This window comes from Saccopteryx leptura, chromosome 2, assembly GCF_036850995.1.
Source record: "Saccopteryx leptura isolate mSacLep1 chromosome 2, mSacLep1_pri_phased_curated, whole genome shotgun sequence".
NCBI lineage: Eukaryota > Metazoa > Chordata > Mammalia > Chiroptera > Emballonuridae > Saccopteryx > Saccopteryx leptura.
Genome location: NC_089504.1, coordinates 153,734,100 through 153,757,638, shown reverse-complemented (window position 1 = coordinate 153,757,638; position 23,539 = coordinate 153,734,100). Strand labels below are relative to the sequence as shown.

The following is a 23,539-nucleotide window of genomic DNA, read 5'->3' as shown; positions in this document are numbered from 1 at the left end:
ATTTTCTTGAAAATCCAGGAAAACTACAGTTACATCATGGTCACAACGGTAAGAAACAAAACGCTTACCGAGAGATAAATGAGTAATAGCTAGAAACCCCCTCTTTTAAGGAGATTATATGTTGAAAGAAAAGGGGTTGTTATATATAGTGCCATCACATTTTTTTTTTTAAAATATCCTATTCTGCAAAACTGTGTACTAAAAATTTATGAGTGAAAGTAGGGTTGAGACAGACTGCTTAACACCTATGAAAGTTTGCACTAACAAAAACATTACGATACCCCTTAAATCACTGGCAAAGTTAATTTCCTCCACTGGGTTTAATTAATACAGGGGTAATGTCTCTGCTGCTTCTTCATTTGCATTTGCAGCATTTCATGTAAGGCAATGCTTGCATAGAAGAAAGATTTTTTCTGGATATTTCCCATTGTTTTTCTTTATAGTCTTCATAGGTTGCTAAGCCTCTTTAATTATGCAAAACTTGTCTTTGTTATAAAACTTTATATATAATGTGCTGGGCAAAATCATGCTGGAACAAATACAACTTTTGGCTTATGCTAACATCATTTCCAAATGCATGAAGTAATTATGTAAAGAAACTGCTCACATGTTTAGCAGAACAGACAGACTGGTAAATGGCTAACCCAGGTATTGGCATATGTGACTCGAGTTATAGCAGGAGTAGTTGTAATGATGACAGCAACACTTATTGAGGCTTACTGTGTGCTAGGCATGATGTTAAATATTTCATATGGATTATTTCATTCATTCTTCACACAGACTCTATGAAGTAGATAAAGAAACAGATATTTAATAAGATTAAGTAATAATCTTGGTCCAGAATTACAAAGCTGTTAAGTAAGTGGTAAAGCCAGGATTGGAACCTAGGTATTTTTGACTCAATAGCTTCAGCTTTTAATAACCCCAATGAAATAATATTTCTTATCCAATGAAAGCACAAAATAATTTTATAATATTGACAATGTAGCCTAATGCTCTTTATCTACTGTTATGTGTATAAATGTTGATACGATGTATGTCCCTAAAAAACCTCTAAGCCTTTGTGGAGTGCTTATTATTTTTCCAGATCTAAGCTTTCTGGCTGGAATGGGAGGGAAATCTTTGGACATGGCAAAGGAGAATTCCAGAAGTATGACACCTCCTTTTCAGTTCTTTCCAGCTGGGTCAGAGGCTGACTGAGATGACTCAGACTGTGCAAGGGCCTTGCAATGGACACACAGACACACTTCTGGATTCCACATAAGACATCAGACTGCATGGGGTGGGGGTGAAGGTAATTATGACCGGAAAATTCACATCCAATGAGAGCCAGGACTTAATGCATGGATGTCACTAAAAGAATTTTAGTGGAATGTTGACTCTTTTATGCACTTATGTGCCTGGAATTTAACTATGACAAATGTTGAAACTACAAAACTGAGAAATTTATCAAGACCTCGGAGGCTTATGGTGCTTAATGATAGGCGTTTCATTGAAAAAACTGCCAGGCACTCTTCTTGGCAATTTACATGTATTAGCTCATTTAACTCTCACAACCCTGTGATATATGACTTAATAATTTCCCTATTTTATAGCTGGTGAAACAGAAGTGCAGAGAGATTAAAAAACTTGCCTAAAGTCACATACCTGGATAGCAATTTGGACCTAGGCTCTAGTCCAAAGCCTACATTTTTAACCTTTCCCTTGAATTCTCTCTCTAGAAGAAGGAGACAGTGGGGTTAAAAATTTGCAATGTGGGGGCGATAAGAAAAATGATAGACACAGGTATATGGGAAAACATTAATAGAGGAGAAAGAGAATACTTCTGCTTTGGGGAGCATGGTGTCCTGGGAGGAGTGCCAATTCAGCCAGGACTTCATAGTAGATGTCAAGTGACTGTCAGGACAGCAGACGAAACAGCACAGGGAAGGCATGGGGATGGAGATGGCCCAGCACGCTGGCAGTTTGCTATTGTTGGAATATGAAGTGAATGGGGCAGGGGTGGCAGGAGGATGAACTTATAGAAGTATTAAGAGATCAGATACAGGAAGACTAGTCTATGAACTGCCCATACTAAAGAGTTTGTTTTCAGGTGGGAAATACTGAAATAGGTTTTAAACAGGAGTGGGGGGTGGAGTGATATAACCCAATTTGTCTTTTCAAATCTAGCTGTAGTGTAAAACATGGAATGATGGGGAGGACGGGGAGAGAGGGTGAAACCTAGAAGTAGGAGATTATAACAACAGCCTCAGGGAGAAAATGGAGGGAGACTAGGGAACAGAGGCTGAGTAGAGAGATTTTTCTGAGGTGAAGTCAATAGATCTTGTTGATTCAGGTGTGAAGTTGGAAAGCTGGGGCAGGAGATTTCCTTATTACAGTAAAGCTTGAGTCTTATGAAAGTCCTCCCTATGTGATTTAAGTCAGCTCTAGACACTTGCCTAAGAAAATGGACTTAAAGGGGCACTGCATTTTTCAATGTATGGAACTCAATAATAGTTAATACCTAATTCCTGACATTATTTCCATCTTCCCTCCAACAGTGTCTAAAGCCCCCATTGAAGAGAATAGCAATACTTCACTCTGCTGATGATTATTGGTTTCATAACATATCACCCACAGTCCTAATACAACTCTGTGTATTAGCTGGGGATGCCCACTAACAGATAATTTCCTCCCGGGGCTCCTGCACTGTAATATCAATTTTTTATCTCAGTTTACCTTATTTCTTGAAGTAACATTCAAGGTGGATAAATTACCCCACTCCTAAGATTGGTGGAGAAAACCAAGAACTGAAAGCCAAAAAGAAGTTGTATTTCCAAGCTTATAACTTTCTCCTCTTCGTTTCTGCTGTATTCCAGCCACTAAGTGGGAAGCTCTTGAGCTCCATGTAGCCTGAGCATGTTAAGGAGCAATGCCCACTTGGCTAAGGGCGAGGCCACAGCTAGGAGAATGACTCACGCTGGACCCAGAAGGAAACCAAATGGTCTCAGAAGTTTGGTGGTAATGGGGTAATGGTGGGGGTGGTGGAGATACGTGAAGAGGGGCCACTGCCTTTTCCAGGAAATTGGTTAGTGAAACATTTCTGTTGGGAAAAGACTAAATAAAATAAAGTCCACTTACTGATATAAGAAATCAGATCATTAAATCTTTCCTTAGGAAAGAGGGGGTTTTCCAGCCCACGGAAATAGAGCTTCAGAACGCCAGCAACTGAGTTTATATCATGGTTACTCTGGTCATCAGCCAAAGGGTTTTCACCTAAAAAAAAAATTAGTTACATGCTCAGTGTTTTTCTCCCTCTGAACAAAAATATATTTCACACACACACACACATGAGCGCACACGCGCGCGCGCACACACACACACACACTTTTTTTTCTTCTTTTCCAAATGAGAAGAGGGGAGACAGAGAGACAGAGTCCCACATGTGCCCCAACTGGGATCCACTTGGCAAACCCCATCTGGGGCCAATGGTTTGCCCATTTGGGGCCATGCTCGCAACCAAGCTATTTTTAGTGCCTGAGGTGGAAGCTCCACATAGCCATCCTCAGCACCCAGGGCCAACATGCTCAAACCAATCAAGCCATGGCTGGTAGAGAGAAAGAGAGAGAGAGAGAGAGAGAGAAAGAGAGAGAAGGGGAGAAGCAGATGGTTGTTTCTCCTGTGTGCACTGACTGGGAATTGAATCTGGGATATCCACATGCAGGGCCAATGCTCTACCACTGAGCCAACCGGCGAAGGCCTACACACACATTTCTAAATATATATATGTTTTTTTAATAATACTTTATAAAAGACTATAAGGTACTAAAATTAAAATAATTGGTTTAGATATACCACCCCATGATTAATTTAAAAATAGTTGACTAAAATAAAGCTTTTTCTAAATCTTACTCTATCAAATAATGACCTTACAAATGACCAAAATCTTAAAACATTGTGGGATTTAAAATTTTACCCAACTTTTTTTTTAAGCTAAAATCTGTAATCTTAGTTTGACATGAATTCAAATACTACATTCTATGCTTCTAAGAAAAAGACACAGTATAGGTCTGCCTGGCTATATTAATATGGATCAGCAAAATATTATAGGCTTCACCTGATTGTGAATACCTACAATTATATTTATAAGTGTTTCCCAAAGTGGCAGGGTGCATTTCACAGCACATTTGAAAGCTAACTTCAGCAGTCAAAGATTCTGAAATCAGAGAGGGAGATTTGAAAATGTACTCTTGACTTGTGGTGGTGCAGTAGATTAACTGTCGACCTGGAATGCTGAGGTCGCTGGTTCAAGAACCTGGGCTTCCCTGGTCAAGGCACATATAGGAGTTGATGCTTCCTGCTCCTCTCCCTTTCTCTTTCTCTCTTTCATCTCTCTCCAAAATGAATAAATTTTTAAAAAAATCTAAAAAAAAAAAAAAGAAAAAGAAAAAGAAAAAGAAAATGTACCCTTAACTATACCAAGGAGTTTGTACAGAAAATGGAAATTGAAAAAATATATCACAAATATAAAATCATATTATTTCTTTAGGGTTAGCAGTTGTGTGTGTGTGTGTGTGTGTGTGTGTGTGTGTGTGTGTATGTGTTTGAGAGAGACAGACAGGCAGGAAGAGAGAGAGAGATAAACAAGCATCAATTCTTGATGCTGCAGCTCCTTAGTTGTTCATTGATTGCTTTCTCATATGTGCCTTGACTGGGGGCTCCAGCGGAGCAAGTGAGGCATTGCTTAAGCCAGTGACCTTGGGTTCAAGCCAGCAACCTTTAGCCTCAAGCCAGCGACCCTGTGCTCAAGCTGGAGGAGTCTGCACTCAAGCCGGTGACCTCAGGGTTTCAAACTTGCATCCTCTGCGTCCCAGGCCGATGCTCTATCCACTGCACCACTGCATGGTCAGTACGCAATTTTTAAAATACTAGGTAAGTGGCCTGGCTAATCAACCTTTCTAAGAAATTGAGATAAAATCCTAAAGTTCAAAATACTATTATGCAGCCTTAAATCAAAGTCCATTTTTTATTCACAAGACTGCTCTTCCAAAGTTCATAAAAACTGTATACTGGGCCCTGGCCGGTTGACTCAGCGGTAGAATGTCGGCCTGGCGTGCGGGGGACCCGGGTTCGATTCCCAGCCAGGGCACATAGGAGAAGCGCCCATTTGCTTCTCCACCCCCACCCCCTCCTTCCTCTCTGTCTCTCTCTTCCCCTCCCGCAGCCAAGGCTCCATTGGAGCAAAGATGGCCCGGGCGCTGGGGATGGCTCCTTGGCCTCTGCCCCAGGCGCTAGAGTGGCTCTGGTCGCCGCAGAGCGACGCCCGGGGCTTGCTGGGTGGATCCCGGTCGGGCGCATGCGGGAGTCTGTCTGACTGTCTCTCCCCGTTTCCAGCTTCAGAAAAATACAAAAAACAAAACAAAACAAAACAAAAACAAAACAAAAAAAACACTGTATACTGCATTTTAACTTATTATTATTTTCTGTGTGTCTCTTGGGGCAATTTATTTTCAGGAACATGTTTGTTCCCTTTTCTCTGCTCCTAGAGCAGAAATCATTGAACACAAATTTACCAAAATATTTTCATTTTGCCCCATGCGAGAAAGCTTCACTAAAGAGAACGCAAACAAATAAAAACTATCAGGAGAATTTCCAAGGAAAAAAATTAAAGTCCGTGGTAGCTGATGGGAGCCTGAGGCTTTACTACATTTCAGCTTATCCTGAATGTGGTCAATGTTAGAGACTTGGAACACGTAGCTGCTGACAGGGGAGGCCACTCCACTCTACACATCAAATCAGTCGGAGAATCTGGAACAGGAAGACGTCTGGCTTCAAGTTTACTCTTCAACCAAGGTTTCAAAATTTCAAGGGCTCTTTGCCGAGCCAGGGACAGGAAAAATGGGACCAAGAGAGAGAAAGCAGACAGCCCTGTCTCCATGCCACGATGCTCCTCCCTCTCCATTCTCCACTTGACCTCCATGCAGAGGAAGGTACAGATGTATGCAGATCATTATAATTGGAGATTGTTCACAACTCAGAGCCATCACTAAAGAGTTAGGTGCTTTCATGGATTATACCGAATCCTCACACCAACCCTCGGCCTCTGCAGATGAGGAAACCGAGGCCAAAGTAAGAGAGGAGTGATCACACATTAGTAAATATGAAAGAGTCTGTTTGGATTCTAGGTCTGCCTGGCACAAAAGGGTATGGATTTGCTAATCATAATGTGCTAATGAACAGTTTAGTAGGATTTATGTGACAGCCAACTGTGAACAAGAGTAAGTTACAGGGAAGGAGTCTCAGGTTGGGAATAAGAGAAAGGAAAAAGTTTCTAACAAAGGAAATAGACATGAAGCTAGGGCGAGTCACCTCAAACACCTGGTGCCTAGGCTCAGGGTTGTTCTTGCCACTCTTCTAGGACCCTTCCTGTGCTGCCTTTGACATAGATGCTGAGGACATCACTGTGAGTCCTAAACCAGGGTAACAGACTTCATATGCTTTTCTATACATAATAACAAAGCCTTACAATTTTGGCTTCATTTCTCAACTATTCTAAATAGATTCTTACCTCAATATCCAAAATGAAGTAAATGCAAAGAGAAAGGTTTTGAAGATATACAGAATGAATATGCCACTTCACTCTATAGAAAATGCCTTTTTATATACCTTGCTTATAGGTATTAGCATGCAAGTACCTCTCTCAAATGAATTTTTAATGTCATTGACTTCCACCTGGGAACCAGATACTCTGAAAATCCCCTGATGCTGAAGACCTAAAAAGAACAGAAGGAAAAGAGGGTGAAAAATACCATTACATCCTCTAGGTCCCCCCTTTCTCAAGAATTAAATATTAAAGGGAAAGACACATTTATTGAAATATTCTTATTAATTATTTAAAAAAGAAGAATCCCATAGTTTATGGCTTACCATAGAGATTGATGAACCGAATACAACTTTCCACAATGAGGGGGATGATCTGTCCTGAGTCCTGAGTAAAGAGATGGAAACCAGTTAACTGCAGAGGAGAGGTATAAATCACACATAATAATAAAGCTCATGGTTTAACTACATGGAGTGCCTGGTGCTGATCACCTTTCATATGATTATTTCCAAATTCTGCTCCCCCTCAGTATTCCACAAGGGCCAAATATAAAAATTTACATATTTAACCAAAAGTATATTTCAGTTCTGGAGCAAACCAAATTAAATATATTTAAAGCAATCCTGCTTCAATTTAACTCTGCTGTACCTAGAGATGGCAAAGCTAATTTTCTTTTATTTACATTTAGGCTGACATACCAAAATGAATATATGAATCACTCATTTTCAAAAAGGTTATTTATACAATTCATCTAAAAGACCCAAAAAGAACTGTGCATTCTGACCATAGCATCTTAGGACTGACTGGCCATACTAGTCACTAAACACAACCTTTCAGCCACCGCAGGTTCCTCTCTGTGATATTTCTGAGAGGCTTATGTGTTTCCAGATGCAGGATATGAGAATTGCTTTGCAGATGCTTATAATGTATAGTGTATTTATTTAGTTTGCATCACAACTTACTCATCCTTATAGATTTTTCATTGTTATTTTTTCATGTTTTAAGGATGAAAAAATGGCACACATGCACATCCCAGTATATCTTGTTTTCTTAGGAAAGAACATTTTTTTTTACCATTTCCCCCCACATCTTATAATATAGTCAGAGCACTCTACTGAACAAATGTAAATACAAGAAATGCTTTAAAACATGTGCAGGATGACAAGTGAGGTGAAGGAGCCACAAAGGTCACAGTTAAATATGTACCAATGCCAAGCACTCCATGTAGTTAAAGAAGGTTACTGATTAGGGAGTTATTTTTCATGTACTTTTAGATTCTGCTCTTTCAGAAATGAGATTTTTAAAGGAGACATGGAGCTTCAAAATGATTAGCAGTCATTAGGTATGAATTCATGAGAAATTCTACTCTGAATCACATGAAGACTTTGGTTGTCTTAACACCGTGTCATTCAGAAGCCACTAAACTTTCTAATTAAGCCACAGGAGAAGGGTTGAAAATAATGTGGTTCAGCAACTTAAACGTTTTTACTATTCCTAGAATAGGTAATATACTACTTAAGCATAGTTTTATTTTAGGTTTTAAGACAATCCAATCAGTGTATAAACCAGTTAATGGTTCAGTTACTTCTGAAGACTACATTAAGTTTCTCCAATAGTTCATTTGTTTTAGGAATATAAACTTTATTAATTTCTTAAAGTACTTAAGAATAAAATTTCTTTTTAGTGTGGACTGGTCGATGCAAGAATGACAATATAATTATATCAAAACCTACTGAATATATGAGGTGCTTTTTCTTTAAGGTACAATTATATTTTAGCAGAAGTAACCTTTATATGAACAATGTGTGTAACACTGCAAAAGAGCAACAGATATTTAGAGATAAGTGATAAAAGAAGAATATTAGTTTGCACCTCTGCTGAACTCAGTGTTAAAACAAAAATAAAAATAAAAAATAAAAGGTTCTTAAAAGGAAAATGTTTGCATGAAAATAGTTCTAAATAAAAATGTCTTAGGTTTTCATTGTTACTTAAAAATATTTTTATCTTTATATTTACTCAAGTAATTGCTAACCTTTTAGCTAGTACCAGTACTTCATTCAGATATAATGAATTTTGGAGTCAAAAAATACTGTGCGTGTGTTTTAATTTAATTGTATGGCTGCCAGACACTTTGGTAGAATATTGTACAAGAAGCAAAACAATGAGCTGTGTCTCACCTGCCCTTCCAAGAAGTCCCTTTGTGCCTCAGTTTCCCCAGGGAAAAGAGGAAAATGGTTTTGCTTTTGCTGTCTTGGTGACATTGTGGGGACCTCCACTGATTGAGCACTTTTCAAAAGCATAGAGATCTCTGTACCTGCTGTTTTAGTGCTCTTACCAAATACTCTTTAATGTGCCATTTGAGATAGCACAGGATAATGGAAGGCAATTTCCCACAGTAACTAGTTTACTCCTTCTTTAGTGCCTAAATTCAGTTCCTGTAACAGTTTTTAAAAAAAAATGTTTTAAAAATATGTGCTTTTCTATCATCTTAATATGTGCTCATCTATTCATATCATGGTACACATAAACTAACAACTAAATTTCTGTGGCACACCAAAAACTATATATTTTTTGCCAATCTGACCAAAAAATATGTGTAATTTTGATTCACTCACACCATCAGCTGTTATCATGTTGGTTGTTGTCATTTCTTCAAATTTGATAATCTAAGGGGAAAGAGGTCAGTGCCCCTGAATAAATAATCAGGTACTGCACAGCCTAAAAATTCTTGCGGCATGCCGGTGTGCCGTGGAGAACTGGTTGAAAGTCACGGTCTTAACTGGTCATTCTCATACTGTGTTATCGGATGCAGCGGAATCATACATCTGCTTTTCTGAGCTTTCCTCCTTCCTCCTTCCCTGCCAGGCCTGTCCAGCTGCACCTCTCAGGGCTTCCATGTCATTGTTCCCTTCTCTTCATCTAATTTAGCCATTTATAAGCCCTGGGCTGAGAAACTAGATAATCAAATGTGACAATACTTTTATATTAATTTAGAGTCAATAAGGCTCTTCTGGGTTTAAGGTTTATGGCAGTGGATTTGTGATTTATTTAGGTTGTCCGGTGACCTTTCACTGAATTCCAGGGTCAGGACTCCTTTTTAAGACTGCAAGAGGTATTTAATCTCTCAATGCATGTATATATCTGTCCACACACATGCCACATAGGCATGCACACGTTTTACAACCATTAGTATATATAGTCAATAAAAGATCTGCCTTTAGAGAAAGTAAGATACCTGTAATATACTGTTAAGAAAGTAAGAGCTCTGTAACATATGAATGGAGAGTATCAGTGATGTCATTTTCTATATAAATTTGGTCTTCAGAGACACTGCAGCCTGTGTCATAAAATGTTAGCAATGTAAGACAAAATTCTTTTCTTTTGTGTATATTTTACATGAAGGTCCATAATACAGCGTTACATGTGCCCTTGGTAGTTAACATTGAATTTCCTTTAAAAATGCCTGTGACTCCATTTGGTCCATTTGCCAAATACATAATATAAAAAAGACGAGTTTATCCAGTTTTACTAGAGAAGATTATTCTTCCCAAATCAGTGTTTGATTTCTATGATTCCTTTCCAAGTAAAGCCCATTTATAAGCCTAATTTCCAGCTGCAAACATTTTTCTTTTAAAGACCTTAAAAAACTAATTAAAACCAAGCATGACTATGATTTGAAAATGACACCGAGAGTGAAAGAGGCTGTGTCCGCATCCCTCCAGCACTATACCTGATGTCTCGCGTGCGAGTTCCTTCGTCCTCGGCTAGAAGCATTATCAGAAATACAGAATGAAAAAGAAGACAGAGTAAACGCAGCAGAGATACAAGATACAGACCACAGGATCTTACAATTTACCCAATATAATGAATTCCTCAAGTCATGGGAAGTAGAAACTCTTGCTGAGAGCTACCCTAACAATGGACTTTAATAAATAAATATATTTTGTGCCATCTCACTTGCATGAGTAAAAACAAAAATATTTTACCAGGTAGCTCTTTCCCTTTTTGTACAAATTATGGTTGTTTTTTTTAAATAAAGAGGGCTTTCTCTTTTGCCAGTATAATGATACCCACATTTATTTCCTCTTCACAAGGCACTCAAACCAAATATTCATTTCTCTCTGACTTCAGGAAATATTATATTGATTTTCTGGGAAAGCGAAGAGCCCCAGGACAGACTTGGACATAATGACCTGCCTCCTTTCAAGAGAGGCTGAGACCATTATAGTAAGAAGCATGGAGATCAGCCACCCAGATGGCTGGTGCCAGTACCTTGACGAATGTTTCCAAATCCCCATTAAACAACTTAGCATTATACTGGGAGCGGGGTCTGGACTTCCTGTGTTTCTGGGGCTTAGGGGGAACATTTGGAGGCCTAAGGGAAGGGAATATAATTACTGAGCATGGCAGAAATCAAACAATAAATGAAACACCCATAAGTCACATCAAAATTACAAAACACAGGAATTCTGTGTTTGTTCTCCACCCCCACCCATGGGAAAAATAGTCCTTCCCCTTTTTAGGTATTGTTTCTACTTATATATCAAAAACCATACAAACTATTCATTTAGACCAGTCTTTTTCTTTTACATTGTAGTTGCCATTTATTTGCTAGTTTGTTTTAAAATGATAAGCATCACCAAATGGAGCTGAGAACTATTTGGCCAAGTGTTACAAACTAAGATGTGTGTTACATGGCTTACAAGTCACACAGAAGACAAGTCATAAAAATTAGGGTCTAATATACCCAACATGAAAAATTAGATAACGTATTTTTTTAGTTACAACATAATTCTTTAATGTAAATAACATCACATCTGCTCAGTATCCTTCACGTATTAATGGCTTTGATTTTATGCAAAAATAACTATTAATGGATCATAAGTGAAAAGATAGAGTTGGGTTTCAATGCTACTTTTTGAGGAGGGGTGTACAGACTCATGTGAATTGTTATTTCTTTAAAACAAAACTATCTTATCACCTATATAGACTGCTCACAACAATTAGGGAATATTTTATAGCTACATATTTATTTTGAAATATCCCCTAATTTTTGTGGGCAGTATATCTGTAGAGTATTAGGATGTATCTGTTTATTCCGTTCTGGATCCTCTCCCTCTCCAGACTGCTTCGTTTGCTGGGTAAGCCAGTCTCTCTGGCATACGCACATGCAGTGTACCATGTACCACATTTAGAAACCCTGTAGCATCTTGCTCTGTCATTGGGAGAGGGAACCTTTTCTGTCCTCCCCCTTTCGAGCACACAGGCCCAGGATGGCTCAGCTTTCACTACTGTGCTGAACAGATACATAGAGGCAGAGTCCTAAGGCCTTTCTCTATAGACATTCCAGTGTAAACTTCTTAACTGGAAGGCTTATGGGAGGATGTACATCTCACCTGGAAATTAGGTAAAGCCCTTCATTAAGCTGGAAACTCTCTAGGAAGAATTGCCTTTTTAGTTCATTAAAGTTGAGAAAGGCCAGTTTAGAAACAAAATTCCAGAAATTTATGTGGAAGCCTGCCCAGTTTCATAAGATATTACCGTTGCAATGAAGAGCAGCGGGGGACTGAGGTGCCCGTACAGCTGTCCACAGCCCACATCTGACTCCATGCAGGTGGGTTTGTGTGACTAAGGGGGCGTACAGCAACCAGGACCTGAAACCCATGGGGCCTGAGGGGTGAAAGGAGCCTCTGCAAATGTCCGGAAGCAAATACAGAAACTTCCAAGATGGCCTGTCATAATCTGCCACTGCTGAAATCTCTGAAATATCTTTTTATGTATCAAATTCTGTGCCATCCACAAAGGAAAGAATCTGGCAGATTTTAAAAAAGAAAACAAGTGCCCACCAAGGAATTTAACTGTATCAGCTTCATTTTATCCACTCTTTACATTGTTTTCAAATGTAGGCTTTATTTTTATTCAAGGTTGGTGAGGCCAACAGATCAAAAGACAATTTTCTTTGAAAAGATAGTTTGTTACTCAGTTCTCAAGAGAGGGGCATGCCCACATAGCAAAAGACAGAGGGCGCGAGGGAAAACGTGGGCAAGAGCCTTTGTTGTGGTTCCCATGGGAAGGAACAGACAAGGCAGGGCAAACAGGTTTAGGATCAGCTAGTTTGAATAATGTTGGTAGGCTCTGGGACCTGGAAACTGTCCCTAGTTGTCTGGTTCCTGGCCTTAGGGTGATTTGGGAAGGGGAAGAGTGGCCCTTAGTGTGAAAGCTGGGTAAAGGAGGTGGTGGAGGGGGCAGGCTCTGGATTGGGAGGTTTGTATACAAAAGGCACATGTGTGATTAAGTCCTTTGCCATCTCTATGAATTGGCTAACCCTCAGAGAGGTAGTCCTTTCAGAGTCAGCAAGACTCCAAGATATCAAAGCATCAAATAAGAAAGAAGAAAGGGTGGTTATTACGAGGTCCAACAGACCTTCACATTTGATGATATCTGGAGCAGCTGACAAAGCTAAGACGATAAGAATGTAGGCTTATTTTGTCTGGTCACTGATTCATGGGACAAGTAAAACTGCACGGCACTTGATAATTGTTCCCTCATAACTGAGAGATGCAGAGTAACCCCTGGCTGGGGCTAATGCAGGGATGTCTTGAGTTTTCTGTCAAAGGCCTGAAAACTGCTTCTCCCAGGGGTTCTAAAATATGAGGCAAATGTGAAGATACGAACATTGTGAGAGTGACTTGTTATTCAAACAAACGGCCCAAGTGCTTATCGAAGTAATTTCCCAGGGCAGAGGTGGCTTATCGGGCTGACTGGTGTGCTGATGGTGCTGGGTGTACTATGTACGCTTCAGGTGCACAAAGCCAGGGCCATTCAACACTGCATGACTTGTACTAGGTGTGTGCTTACCACACCTCTTCCGGATAATCTGGCTGCCTATGGAGGCTGCCCATGCGGAGGAGAGAAACTACCAGTCGGAGGGACTGAGTATCGTTCGGCAATTATAGCTCTTGTTGAAAATGAACATATTGGCATTTCTCTGTTTTTGAAAAAAATTTTTGAAGTGCCATACATTAATTATAATTTAGAAAAAATAGGCCAAATAGTTGATAGTGCAAAGAGCTCCATAAGCTGCATGTTACGATGGAGAAGTGACAGTTCCCTTTGTCATTGAGATAGGGAAGAAAAACCTCAGCATTTTTGTAAAGTTTGACAAGTCAGTAGCTGTCTCTTCCTAGTTGGTTCACCAAAAAGTAAGAGGGGCTGCCTTTTGAATAACGTGCCAGAGGGAACGTTACAGATCCTTAAGATCAATTTACCAATTACTGCAACAGGCACAACAGTGTTCTAAAGGCCTCTTACCTCAAAGATAACACAACCTCAAAAGTGTCAATTAGAATAATTTCTGGCTGTTGCACTAATGTGGACACAGAAAAATAAAAGTTGCCCTAAACTTTCCCTAACCCAAATCAGAATCAGTTTCCCAAAAGGCTTTTCTTCCTCAGCACAAATTTCAAAATCCTTCCACGAATTAAAACAAAGGAAAGAAATGCAATCTGGTTGTAAGCATTAAAAGTTACATCTTTAAAGTGAACCAAAAGGAGTAGAGAGTGACAATTCTAAGAATAGCTCTAATTTTTACATAACACAAGGGAAAAAAGGAGAACATAACTAAACATACTTTATATTTGTTAGCACAAATAGATAAGCAAATAATATTGCTTGCTAATTAAATTATCAAAAGTCTTGTTGAACTTTTTCTAGAAACTTAAAAGTGTTGGATTAGATAAACCAAACCCATCCAATTTAGGTCTTTCTCTTTTTTTTCTGAGTCTGCTCATTAAAGAGCTTTACAATTCCTTTGGGAAATCCTCAGCTCTGCCAGAGCAAATCTTTGTGAGAACCTCAAACATTTCACGTTACTGTGTTTTGTTAAGCCCAAACTAGCTTCCATGTTCATTAACAAAGTATGTCCATTTTTGCATTTAAATGGTTGCTTCCTGTTAAGGGGAAATGGGAGTGAGATACCATATGTTATGATAAAATGTTTTCCTACCTCGTAGTCATATACTCAGCTCTATGACCTGCAAAAAAAAAAAAAAAAAAAAAAAAAAAAAAAAAAAAAAGAAAAAAAGAAAGATAAAAAAAAAGAAAAAAAGAAATTAAAATAAATGAATGGAATCAGTGAAATGCAGCTGGTAATTTTTTGTATCATCTATATTTTAAGATTCTGAGTTTATAATAACTTATTTTATAGTGGAAAGCATGAGGATAGTATATAATGATAGGCAAATAATTCAAAGTAAATATTTTATAAAATCTCTACATAAAATTTAATAAATTCTGTAGATTAGAGAAACATGTTTTACTTGGCAATTTGAGGCAGGAAAATTTATTTATTTATTTATTTATTTATTTATCCATTTATTTAAACAAGAAGTAGCTGTTTGATCTTAACTGTATGTCCAGGGAAGAAATACAAATAAAACATATCCCAAAATGTTACTTATTCCCTCTCTTTTGATTGACACCTCATAGGGGAGAGTAGAGGGTCAAATTCAATTTTCTTTAGATTAAACTGGTGTTTTTATAATATGAAATCAGGGAGAGCAGCTGCATTTTATATCAGAAATGACATTTGCAGACATCTGAGTACTAAGACATTACTATACTATACTCGCCAACAAGTTCTCTGTTATTTAAAGCATGAGGTTCTTCTTATATATTCAGACTTCTTGACTTGTTTTAAATAGAAGCTTGGTATTTTTGTGGTGTTCCTACAAGCTGTGCTAATTTCAAGTTTGAATGTGTCTATCGTTGCTGTCTGCTCTTTCTCACATTTAGGGTGGAACAGTGGGAAGGGGTGTGGGAAAGTGAACCATTCAACTGGTTGGTTTGCAAAGTGATGATATGGTCCTCAAACAGCTTGAAGATATAGCTAGCAGAGAACAGTCATGTTATAGCACAAACAGGTGAGCCCAGCCCATCATATGATAATGCAGTGATTCAGACTTGTAGGGCAAGGCCAATATAACAATAGTAGAGAAAGCTGGCTCATTGGGAATGGTGAATGAACACTCCCAGGCTGCAAAAGAAGTTTTGACTCTTATGATCTCCTTTTCAATAATATGTAACATAAAGTTTTTCATTAAAATGTATTCACTAAACAGGGGCTGACATTTAATATCAAAAATACCTTTCTCAACACAAACCCAGGCTACTGTAGTTTGGCAGAATCAGGTCTTAGCCATGACTTGGAGTGGGAATGAAGGGAAAGAAGAGAAGTTAGATTCCCCCTAGCTACCCAGCTCTACCCCTATCATTTAACCGTAAGTCTTTTCCTTTTGCTGGCTTCCTGCTCTTTTGATAGAGAAGAAAAAAGAGAAGGTGGATACAGTACTCCAGAATAATTTATAGCTAATTGTAAGCGGGATAGACCAGAAAGTGGAGATGGCAGACGGTGAGCTGAGCGTAGCATGTGGTACCTATGGGATAACCTTCAGCAGGAAGCTGGCTGTGCAGTTAAAGTGCACAGAGGAGGAAGGGCTGGTGATTAAGATTTGAGAGTCACTACCATTTATGTCATGTTGGGACCACGGGACCTAGCTGAAATCCCTCAGAGTGAGTCATTAGTATGAGTAAAGGGTTCAGGGCAGAGACACTATTAGGCTTGTGTTGTACTGTATTCTGTCATGCTGCATACTTTATTATAACATAAAAGTATGACATGAAATATATTAGTAACAACAATAAAAATAGCGATTATGTCTTTCATTTATTTAGACGCTGTTCTAAGCACTTTCTAGAAATGAACTCACAATTTTCAAAACAATGTTACTAAGTAGGTACTAGTATTATTCTTGTTTTATAAGAGAATGGGAACAGAGAAGGCCAGACACTTGTGGAATGTCATGCTGTTAGTATGTGGTGGGTCTGGCACTAGGGTCCAGGCTTGTTTTAATTGTAGACCTGAGCTCCCAAGTAATATATTGAAAAAATATTTTTTTTCTCCCTATCAAATACTTTGAAAGATCCTAGAAGACAAGTAGAAATTATGGCTTACATCGCTGTCTACTCCATACAGCTAAAGCCAAATATAAAAATACAGAAGATTTAATAAATTTGACAAATTATTAAATATAATAAATACTTATAAAACTAAATTAAATAACACAAGTTAATTACTTTCAAATAATTCAGTGATAAAAATGCTAATAACTCCTTAAAAATGATAATACTTTATAATTTGAAATTTTGCTATTTTAAAAAAAATATTCCAACCAAACATTTTCTAGCATTAGAAAAAGATCACAAATAAAATGGCTTAAAATCATTTTGCTCCATCTATTCATGGTTAATAGTATGAGATAAAAAAATTTAAAAACCATAAAAGTGTATTTTGATTAATGAACCCAGAGTAAGCTTTGCAAGAACTATCATTCATAGTATAACCGTCACCACCACATCCATTTTTTTTCAGCTAATAGTACTTACTGAGTGTGTTTCAACTGATGAACAAGATTTTTTTTAATTGGTATCATCATTAATAGATCAATAACACACAAGCTTAGAAGAATCTACTTCCCAGAGAAATGTAAAAGCTTCCAATGGTCTGAAGGTTAGATTTCAATCATTTTCTTTGGATGGTTATTTAATTATTAAAAACAACAGACAATTTGTTCCCCCCCAACACCTCCAATACATGCCGTTCAGAGGGGAAAAATGACTCAGGATTATCTTGTTCTTGATACAAACATCTAATTTGATTACTCTTACAATTTCACTTGAGAATCAGGAAGTAAATTATTTTTCATGCCCAAATGTGTTTTTTTTCCTCCACAGAATAAAAGGGACAACCAAGATATAGTTTGGTGGCAATTTGAGATAAAAAAAATCCAACTAAATAAAATATTTAAAATATACACAACTCAAATTGAACAAAGGTGCCTAGTGAATGATTGATAAGGACTCCTGGAAATACTTCCCAGTCCTTTTTCTTTCTTTTCTTTTCTTTTCTTTCCTTTTTTTTCTTTCTTTCTTTCTTTCTTTCTTTTTCTTTCTTCCTCTCTCTCTCTCTCTCTCTCTCTCTCTCTCTCACTTTCCCTCCCTCCCTTCCTTCCTTCCTTTCTTTTTTTTTTTTCAGTGACAGAGAGAGAGTCAGAGAGAGGGATAGATAGGGACAGACAGGAACAAAGAGAGATGAGAAGCATCAATCATTAGTTTTTTTGTTGTGACACCTTAGTTGTTCATTGATTGCTTTCTCATATGTGCCTTGACCGTGGGGCTATAGCATACTGAGTAACCCCTTGCTCGAGCCAGTGACCTTGGGTCCAAGCTGGTGAGCTTTGCTCAAACCAGATGAGCCCGCGCTCAAGCTGGCAACCTCAGGGTCTCGAACCTGGGTCCTCCACATCCCAGTCCAACACTCTATCCACTGCACCACCACCTGGTCAGGCCTTTTTCTTTCTTAATATCAATTACTGCAGGGCTTTTCTAAAAAACAAGTATTTATAATAATCTCTTTTGAAAGTATATTTGTACTCCTACTTAAAGACAATGAATTGTGTAAGAATAACCTGTTTAATTCCTTTGTCAGAAAACTTGTGCCTGGCACTAGAAATAATATAAGATGGAACTTGGCTTCCAGGGTTAGATTTTCTGTGTTTCACAACCATTGCACTGTTATTTATATCCTCTTAATTCCAAATGTGGCATAAAAAGAAGCCAATGTGAATATTAAGGCTCATTATTGAAAAAGAAAAAGATTTTAGTGTTCATTTATGGTGCTCAATTTAACGTCTCCAGTTGAAAAACAAGTATCACAAAAGGATGTAACAATGTTGGTGAAGGATAAAGAAGAGGTTGATGACTTTGGTCTGAACAACTCCTGGGGTTTCTTTCTATATCAATAGTTTTCAGAGATTTGGAATTCTGACTTTTGGTGGTGCCACTTTAAGTGCCCCATCTAGTTTCTCAGAAATGCTGTAAATGTAAATCAAAGGACTCACTCGGCCATTGGTAGCCTGCCAAAAGCGAGCAGTAAGACAGGCCAAACACATGTCTGTACTTACAGTGTCAGCTGGGTATGATCAATTACTAAGTCCCTGGGTTAGGCTCTATTTGTTTTACTAGGAAGGCAGTTTTTGGAGTAGTGAGTCTAGTATAATTTAGAGATGTGATCTCTATATTGGAAGTCAGGGATGTTCCCAAACACACCATTTAATCCTGTGCTACTAACTTTATTTAGCCAAACCTAGACTTGGATTCCTTCAGAAGGGCTCGGCATTGAATTATCTCACTGTGGGACAGGCGCCATGAACTCTCCTAGTCTTCTTTGGTGTAAGCCTATTAAGGCGAACAGGGCTTGCATGGAAAGCCAGCAGGCTCACAATGGTCGTGTTAAAAGGTGGGGTGTTCTTTATGCTCAGTTTTTCTCTGGGCAAAGCGGCCAGTGTCAGTCCCAAGCAGTGACCAACAACTGGTGTGCTGCCAAGCTTCCACGTGGGGCAGGCCCAGGAGCACAGCGGTCTGCCACCAGTGGGCAGAGGCTTGGGTGTCTGCTGCCACTGGATGACAACCATTCAGTTTTGCAAGCAGAATAAACCTAGTCTGGGGAAGGCCTGGTACTCCAGAACACAATTTGTGTCACCAGGGCACTGGAAATTATTGAAAGAAATTCCAAGATAAAGAAATCATGGCTTCGAGTTCATAGGGAACAGTATAACTTAACACAGTTCAGCAGCTAAAGACAGACCCCGGAGCACGGATTCAGCAAACTGGTTAAAACAGAGCCCTATCTAATAATGGCATGTAAAATAATATTAACCACTGGGGCTTTCTCTCCTAGAAACAAGGGAATCTATGTAGAATGAGTTCCATAAAAGTGTCAGAATGAGATCCCAGGCGTATTAACACAAGTGTCTGCATGTGGTGCCAGTATGATTTCCCCCACTGCTTAATTCCCTCCAACTCACAGTTTCTAATGTGGTGTCTGGTCCTGCGGGGAAGGACTTTGTGCCTATAAATATTCACATACACTTATGACAATCTACATGGTAGGACTGGCAACTGCCCTTGGGGGCATCCTGAAATATCAAGACTGTTAAAAAATGGGGAAAAAAAAGCAAACAAAAACAAACAAAAAAGAAGACCTTGATACTATGAAGGAAAAAGGGGGAGAATGGGACATAATTGCTAAGGTATAACAACAATTCAAAGGATAAAAAGGTCTTAAAAATTTTTTTTTGAAACTTCTACCACAGAAGAGCTGAAAGACCAGCACAGGGAACACGCATGTCCTGCACTTAGATTTCCCAGTCGTTAACATTTTGTCACCTTGGCCTTATTCTTTCTCTCCCCTATCATGTCTTTTTTCCTGAACCATTTGGAAAGTAAGTTGCAAATGTTACACATTATTACACTGAGCAAACATTTCTTAAGAATAGGAATCTTCTCCTTCATAACCATTCAACCATTCAATGTTAATGAAAAATTAACATTAATTCATTAATATCATTTAAAAGTCTATATTCAAATTTTCCCAGTTGTCTTCAAAATACCTTTCCAATGTTTGTTTTTTGATTCAAAATCTAATGAAAGTTCATACATTGTATATGGTTATTTTATAAGACATTTATAGTAGTATAAATGTTAATTTTTTTCTAAATGAAATTGGTCTTTTATCTTAAATCTGGCATATTAACTGTGATACATGGAGTCTTAGGTGATACATGATGATTTTTCTCCATGTACCTATTCCCTTAGGATAATAGGTCCTTTGACAAAAACAAGGAAATAAGGCGATAGAGATCTTTATGGGTAAGGAAGGTTCTAGAATGGTAAGAGGCAAGAATTTACATCAAACAGAAGCAATATGTTTTGGCCTGAGTTATTCACACAACTCAGTCTCCTCATTTCTCACTCCCATTCATATTCCCTTTCACTTTTTATAATTTCTAGCAGGATCTAATATTAATAAAAGATAATTAAAATGACAAACTCTGAGGCACTTATGACAGGGACTTTGCTTGTATTTATTTTGTCCTTTTAAATTTCCCAAAGATGAAGAGAGAAACAGTAACATTTACATAGTTCCCTTTACCTATAATCCTCTTTCCCCCTAAGTTTTCTCATTTGTAAAAATGGGGAAATTTACAGTGTCCAGTTAAATATACAGCTCAGAACAATGCCCGACACGGAGAAAGCCTTATATAAGTGGTAACTATTGTTTTTGCTATTATCAGATATAGCAATATATCTAATTAGTTATTTTTTAACTAAAACCAATGCCTAAAGAAAGAAAGAAAAAAAAGTAACCCAACTGGTTTAACTGGTTTCTAGAGTCCAAAAAGACATCGGAAGGGATAAAAATATTGGCCTATTCAACAAATGGGTTGGGTCTAGAGAAGTAGAAAAGTCCAAGAAGGGAAGGGAGAAATGACTGGGGGTTGGGGGGTCAGCAGGTGGGGGCACGGGAAGCTCCTTCCCGCTCCTCTGTTAGGAGCACCATGCTCTGAAGACCTTCCTCAGGAGCTCTGTGTTGGATACTCAGTCCTCCCTAGATTTCACCATTCCTCCTAAAGGTTAGCACCAAGCTCATAAAGAAAATAGTTCCAGGGAGAACTTGGTTATTATGGAAACAGATAAAGGCAAATCTAAACAAACAGTGTTCTCTGCTTCTTAAAGCACACACCCACAATCCACACACTTCATGGAATATATACATGATACGATATCCAATCCATGTCATCCTCCCATCTATTTCAGATAACTGACCTTCTCCAAGGGTCCTCTGCAACAAGTCATGTTTGGCTTGAAGTTTTGTGATGAGATTACTACCTTCCAAATATTCTCTGAGTTTCTGCAAAAGAAAAGATTCGATTTAACTTAAAATATATATATATATATATATCCAATGTCAATAGGATATCTAAAATCTAGCCACTTTCGTCTTCTCTATCCTGGAACCTTGCTACTCAAAGTGTGGTTGGATGCAGACCAGCACAAGCAGCAGCCATCACTGGGGAGCCTATTAGAGGCACAAACTCTCAGGCCCCTCCCTCCCTCCCCAGACCTACTGAAATCAGAAACTACATTTTAACAAGCTCTCCTGATGACATGTGTGCCCATCAAAGTTTAAAAGTTCTATTTTAGTGTTCTCTTTATATGTGTCTGCATATCTGAATGACCTGAGGAGCTTTTAAAAAGTACGAACTCCTAGCCCTGGCCGGTTGGCTCAGCGGTAGAGCGTAGGCCTAGCGTGCGGAGGACCCGGGTTCGATTCCCGGCCAGGGCACACAGGAGAAGCGCACATTTGCTTCTCCACCCCTCCGCCGTGCCTTCCTCTCTGTCTCTCTCTTCCCCTCCCGCAGCCAAGGCTCCATTGGAGCAAAGATGGCCTGGGCGCTGGGGATGGCTCTGTGGCCTCTGCCTCAGGCGCTAGAGTGGCTCTGGTCGCAACATGGCGACGCCCAGGATGGGCAGAGCATCGCCCCCTGGTGGGCAGAGCATCGCCCCTGGTGGGTGTGCCGGGTGGATCCCGGTCGGGCGCATACGGGAGTCTGTCTGACTGTCTCTCCCTGTTTCCAGCTTCAGAAAAATGAAAAAAAAAAAAAAAAAAAAAAGTACGAACTCCTAAACCCTATCCCAGACTGACTGCATCAGAAAGTCTGAGGATAGACAGGAGTCCATATTTTAATAAAGAATGTTGATTCCGATGGAAGTCCAGGAGCAGCATTTGGGGACTCCAGATCTGAGCTCCAAGGGTGGCCAGGAAAGCAATGGACGCACCATGAAGTAGAACTGCTCAGTCTCCTGCTGGTTCGCTCTTCTCTTGGCGATGCTGGGCTTACTCAAGTAGGTCTCAGAGATGGTAGACTTCACAGATTCTGTGGAGCGACTATGCTGGAAGCATTCAGAAACATCATAGTCTTCGATGGTGACCATATCTTGTATGGTCTGCAAGGTGGCTTCAGTTGTTTTCTTAACCTGGGCACAGAAACATATTTCTCACACTAGTACATGTTTTGTGAATCCCACAATCAAGCAGTAAGAATCCTGTCTGTGAGGAGGAGCTGAGGACACAGGGCCTGCCCCAAGAAGTTCAGAGTCTATTAGGGGAGAGAGACAGATAAACATTACCTCATATCACCAATATAAAGGAGAGGCTTTCTTCAAAATTACCTTACAGAGGATATCACTTGATATTTGAGTCCTTATAAAATTCATGTATCACTAGAGGCTCTCTTAATTACATTTTTAAAATATTTACTCTTATTTTTTTATTTATTGATTTTAAAGAGGAAGGGGGAGGGGAGAAAGAGAGAGAGAGAGAGATTTGTTTTCTCACTTATTTATGTATTCATCGGTTTATTCTTATACATGCCCTGATGGAGATTGAACCTGTGACGTTGGTGTACTGGGATAATGCTTTCAACAGCTGAGTTACCTGGTCAGGACAATTCCATTTTTTAAAAAACAGTCTTTTCATCTGAAGTAACACTATATATAGGACTGTAAGTATATACATGGCTTGATGAATATCACACTTCAAACACTTATATGACCACCACCCAGATCAAGAAATAGAGTTCATTACAAATACTCTTGTGCTTTTCCCAACCACCATCCACCCTTATCTCATCTCCAAAAGTAGCCACTATCCTAATTTCTGGTATCATATATCAATATTTCTCCTTCTGTACTTTACATAAATTGAATCCTATAGCATGTGTGATTTTTATCTTGGCTCTTTTACTTAATTTTATGTAGTAAGATTTATTCATTTCTTGTGAGTAAAGTATTTCATTGTTGAATATGCAGTATAAAAAACACATCATAGCCTGCCTGGCCAGGCAGTGGTGCAGTGGATAGAGAGATGGCCTGGGATGCTGAGGACCCAGATTGGAACCCAAGGTTGCCAGCTTGAGTGTGGGCTCACCTACTTTAAACGCGAGCTCACCAGCTTGAGCACGGGGTGGCAAGCTTGAGCGTGGGATCATAGCCTTTATC

The 23,539-nt window shown here is 38.9% G+C and overlaps 1 protein-coding gene across 2 annotated transcripts in view; it reads right to left on the bottom strand.

Annotated features, from left to right (window-relative positions):
• Positions 1-23,539, bottom strand: part of SRGAP1 (SLIT-ROBO Rho GTPase activating protein 1) — a 316,835-nt gene that overhangs the window by 38,197 nt on the left and 255,099 nt on the right. The window contains exons 9-15 of one of the 2 annotated variants that reach the window (XM_066369087.1): positions 22,319-22,516; positions 21,305-21,389; positions 14,586-14,613; positions 10,853-10,955; positions 6,907-6,967; positions 6,675-6,752; positions 3,121-3,255 (exon numbers count right to left, since the gene is read on the bottom strand). In XM_066369087.1, coding sequence (XP_066225184.1) covers positions 3,121-3,255; positions 6,675-6,752; positions 6,907-6,967; positions 10,853-10,955; positions 14,586-14,613; positions 21,305-21,389; positions 22,319-22,516 — 688 coding nt within the window. Of the gene's footprint in view, positions 1-3,120; positions 3,256-6,674; positions 6,753-6,906; positions 6,968-10,310; positions 10,345-10,852; positions 10,956-14,585; positions 14,614-21,304; positions 21,390-22,318; positions 22,517-23,539 lie in introns of both variants that reach the window. The other variant, XM_066369088.1, reaches the window with a different exon arrangement.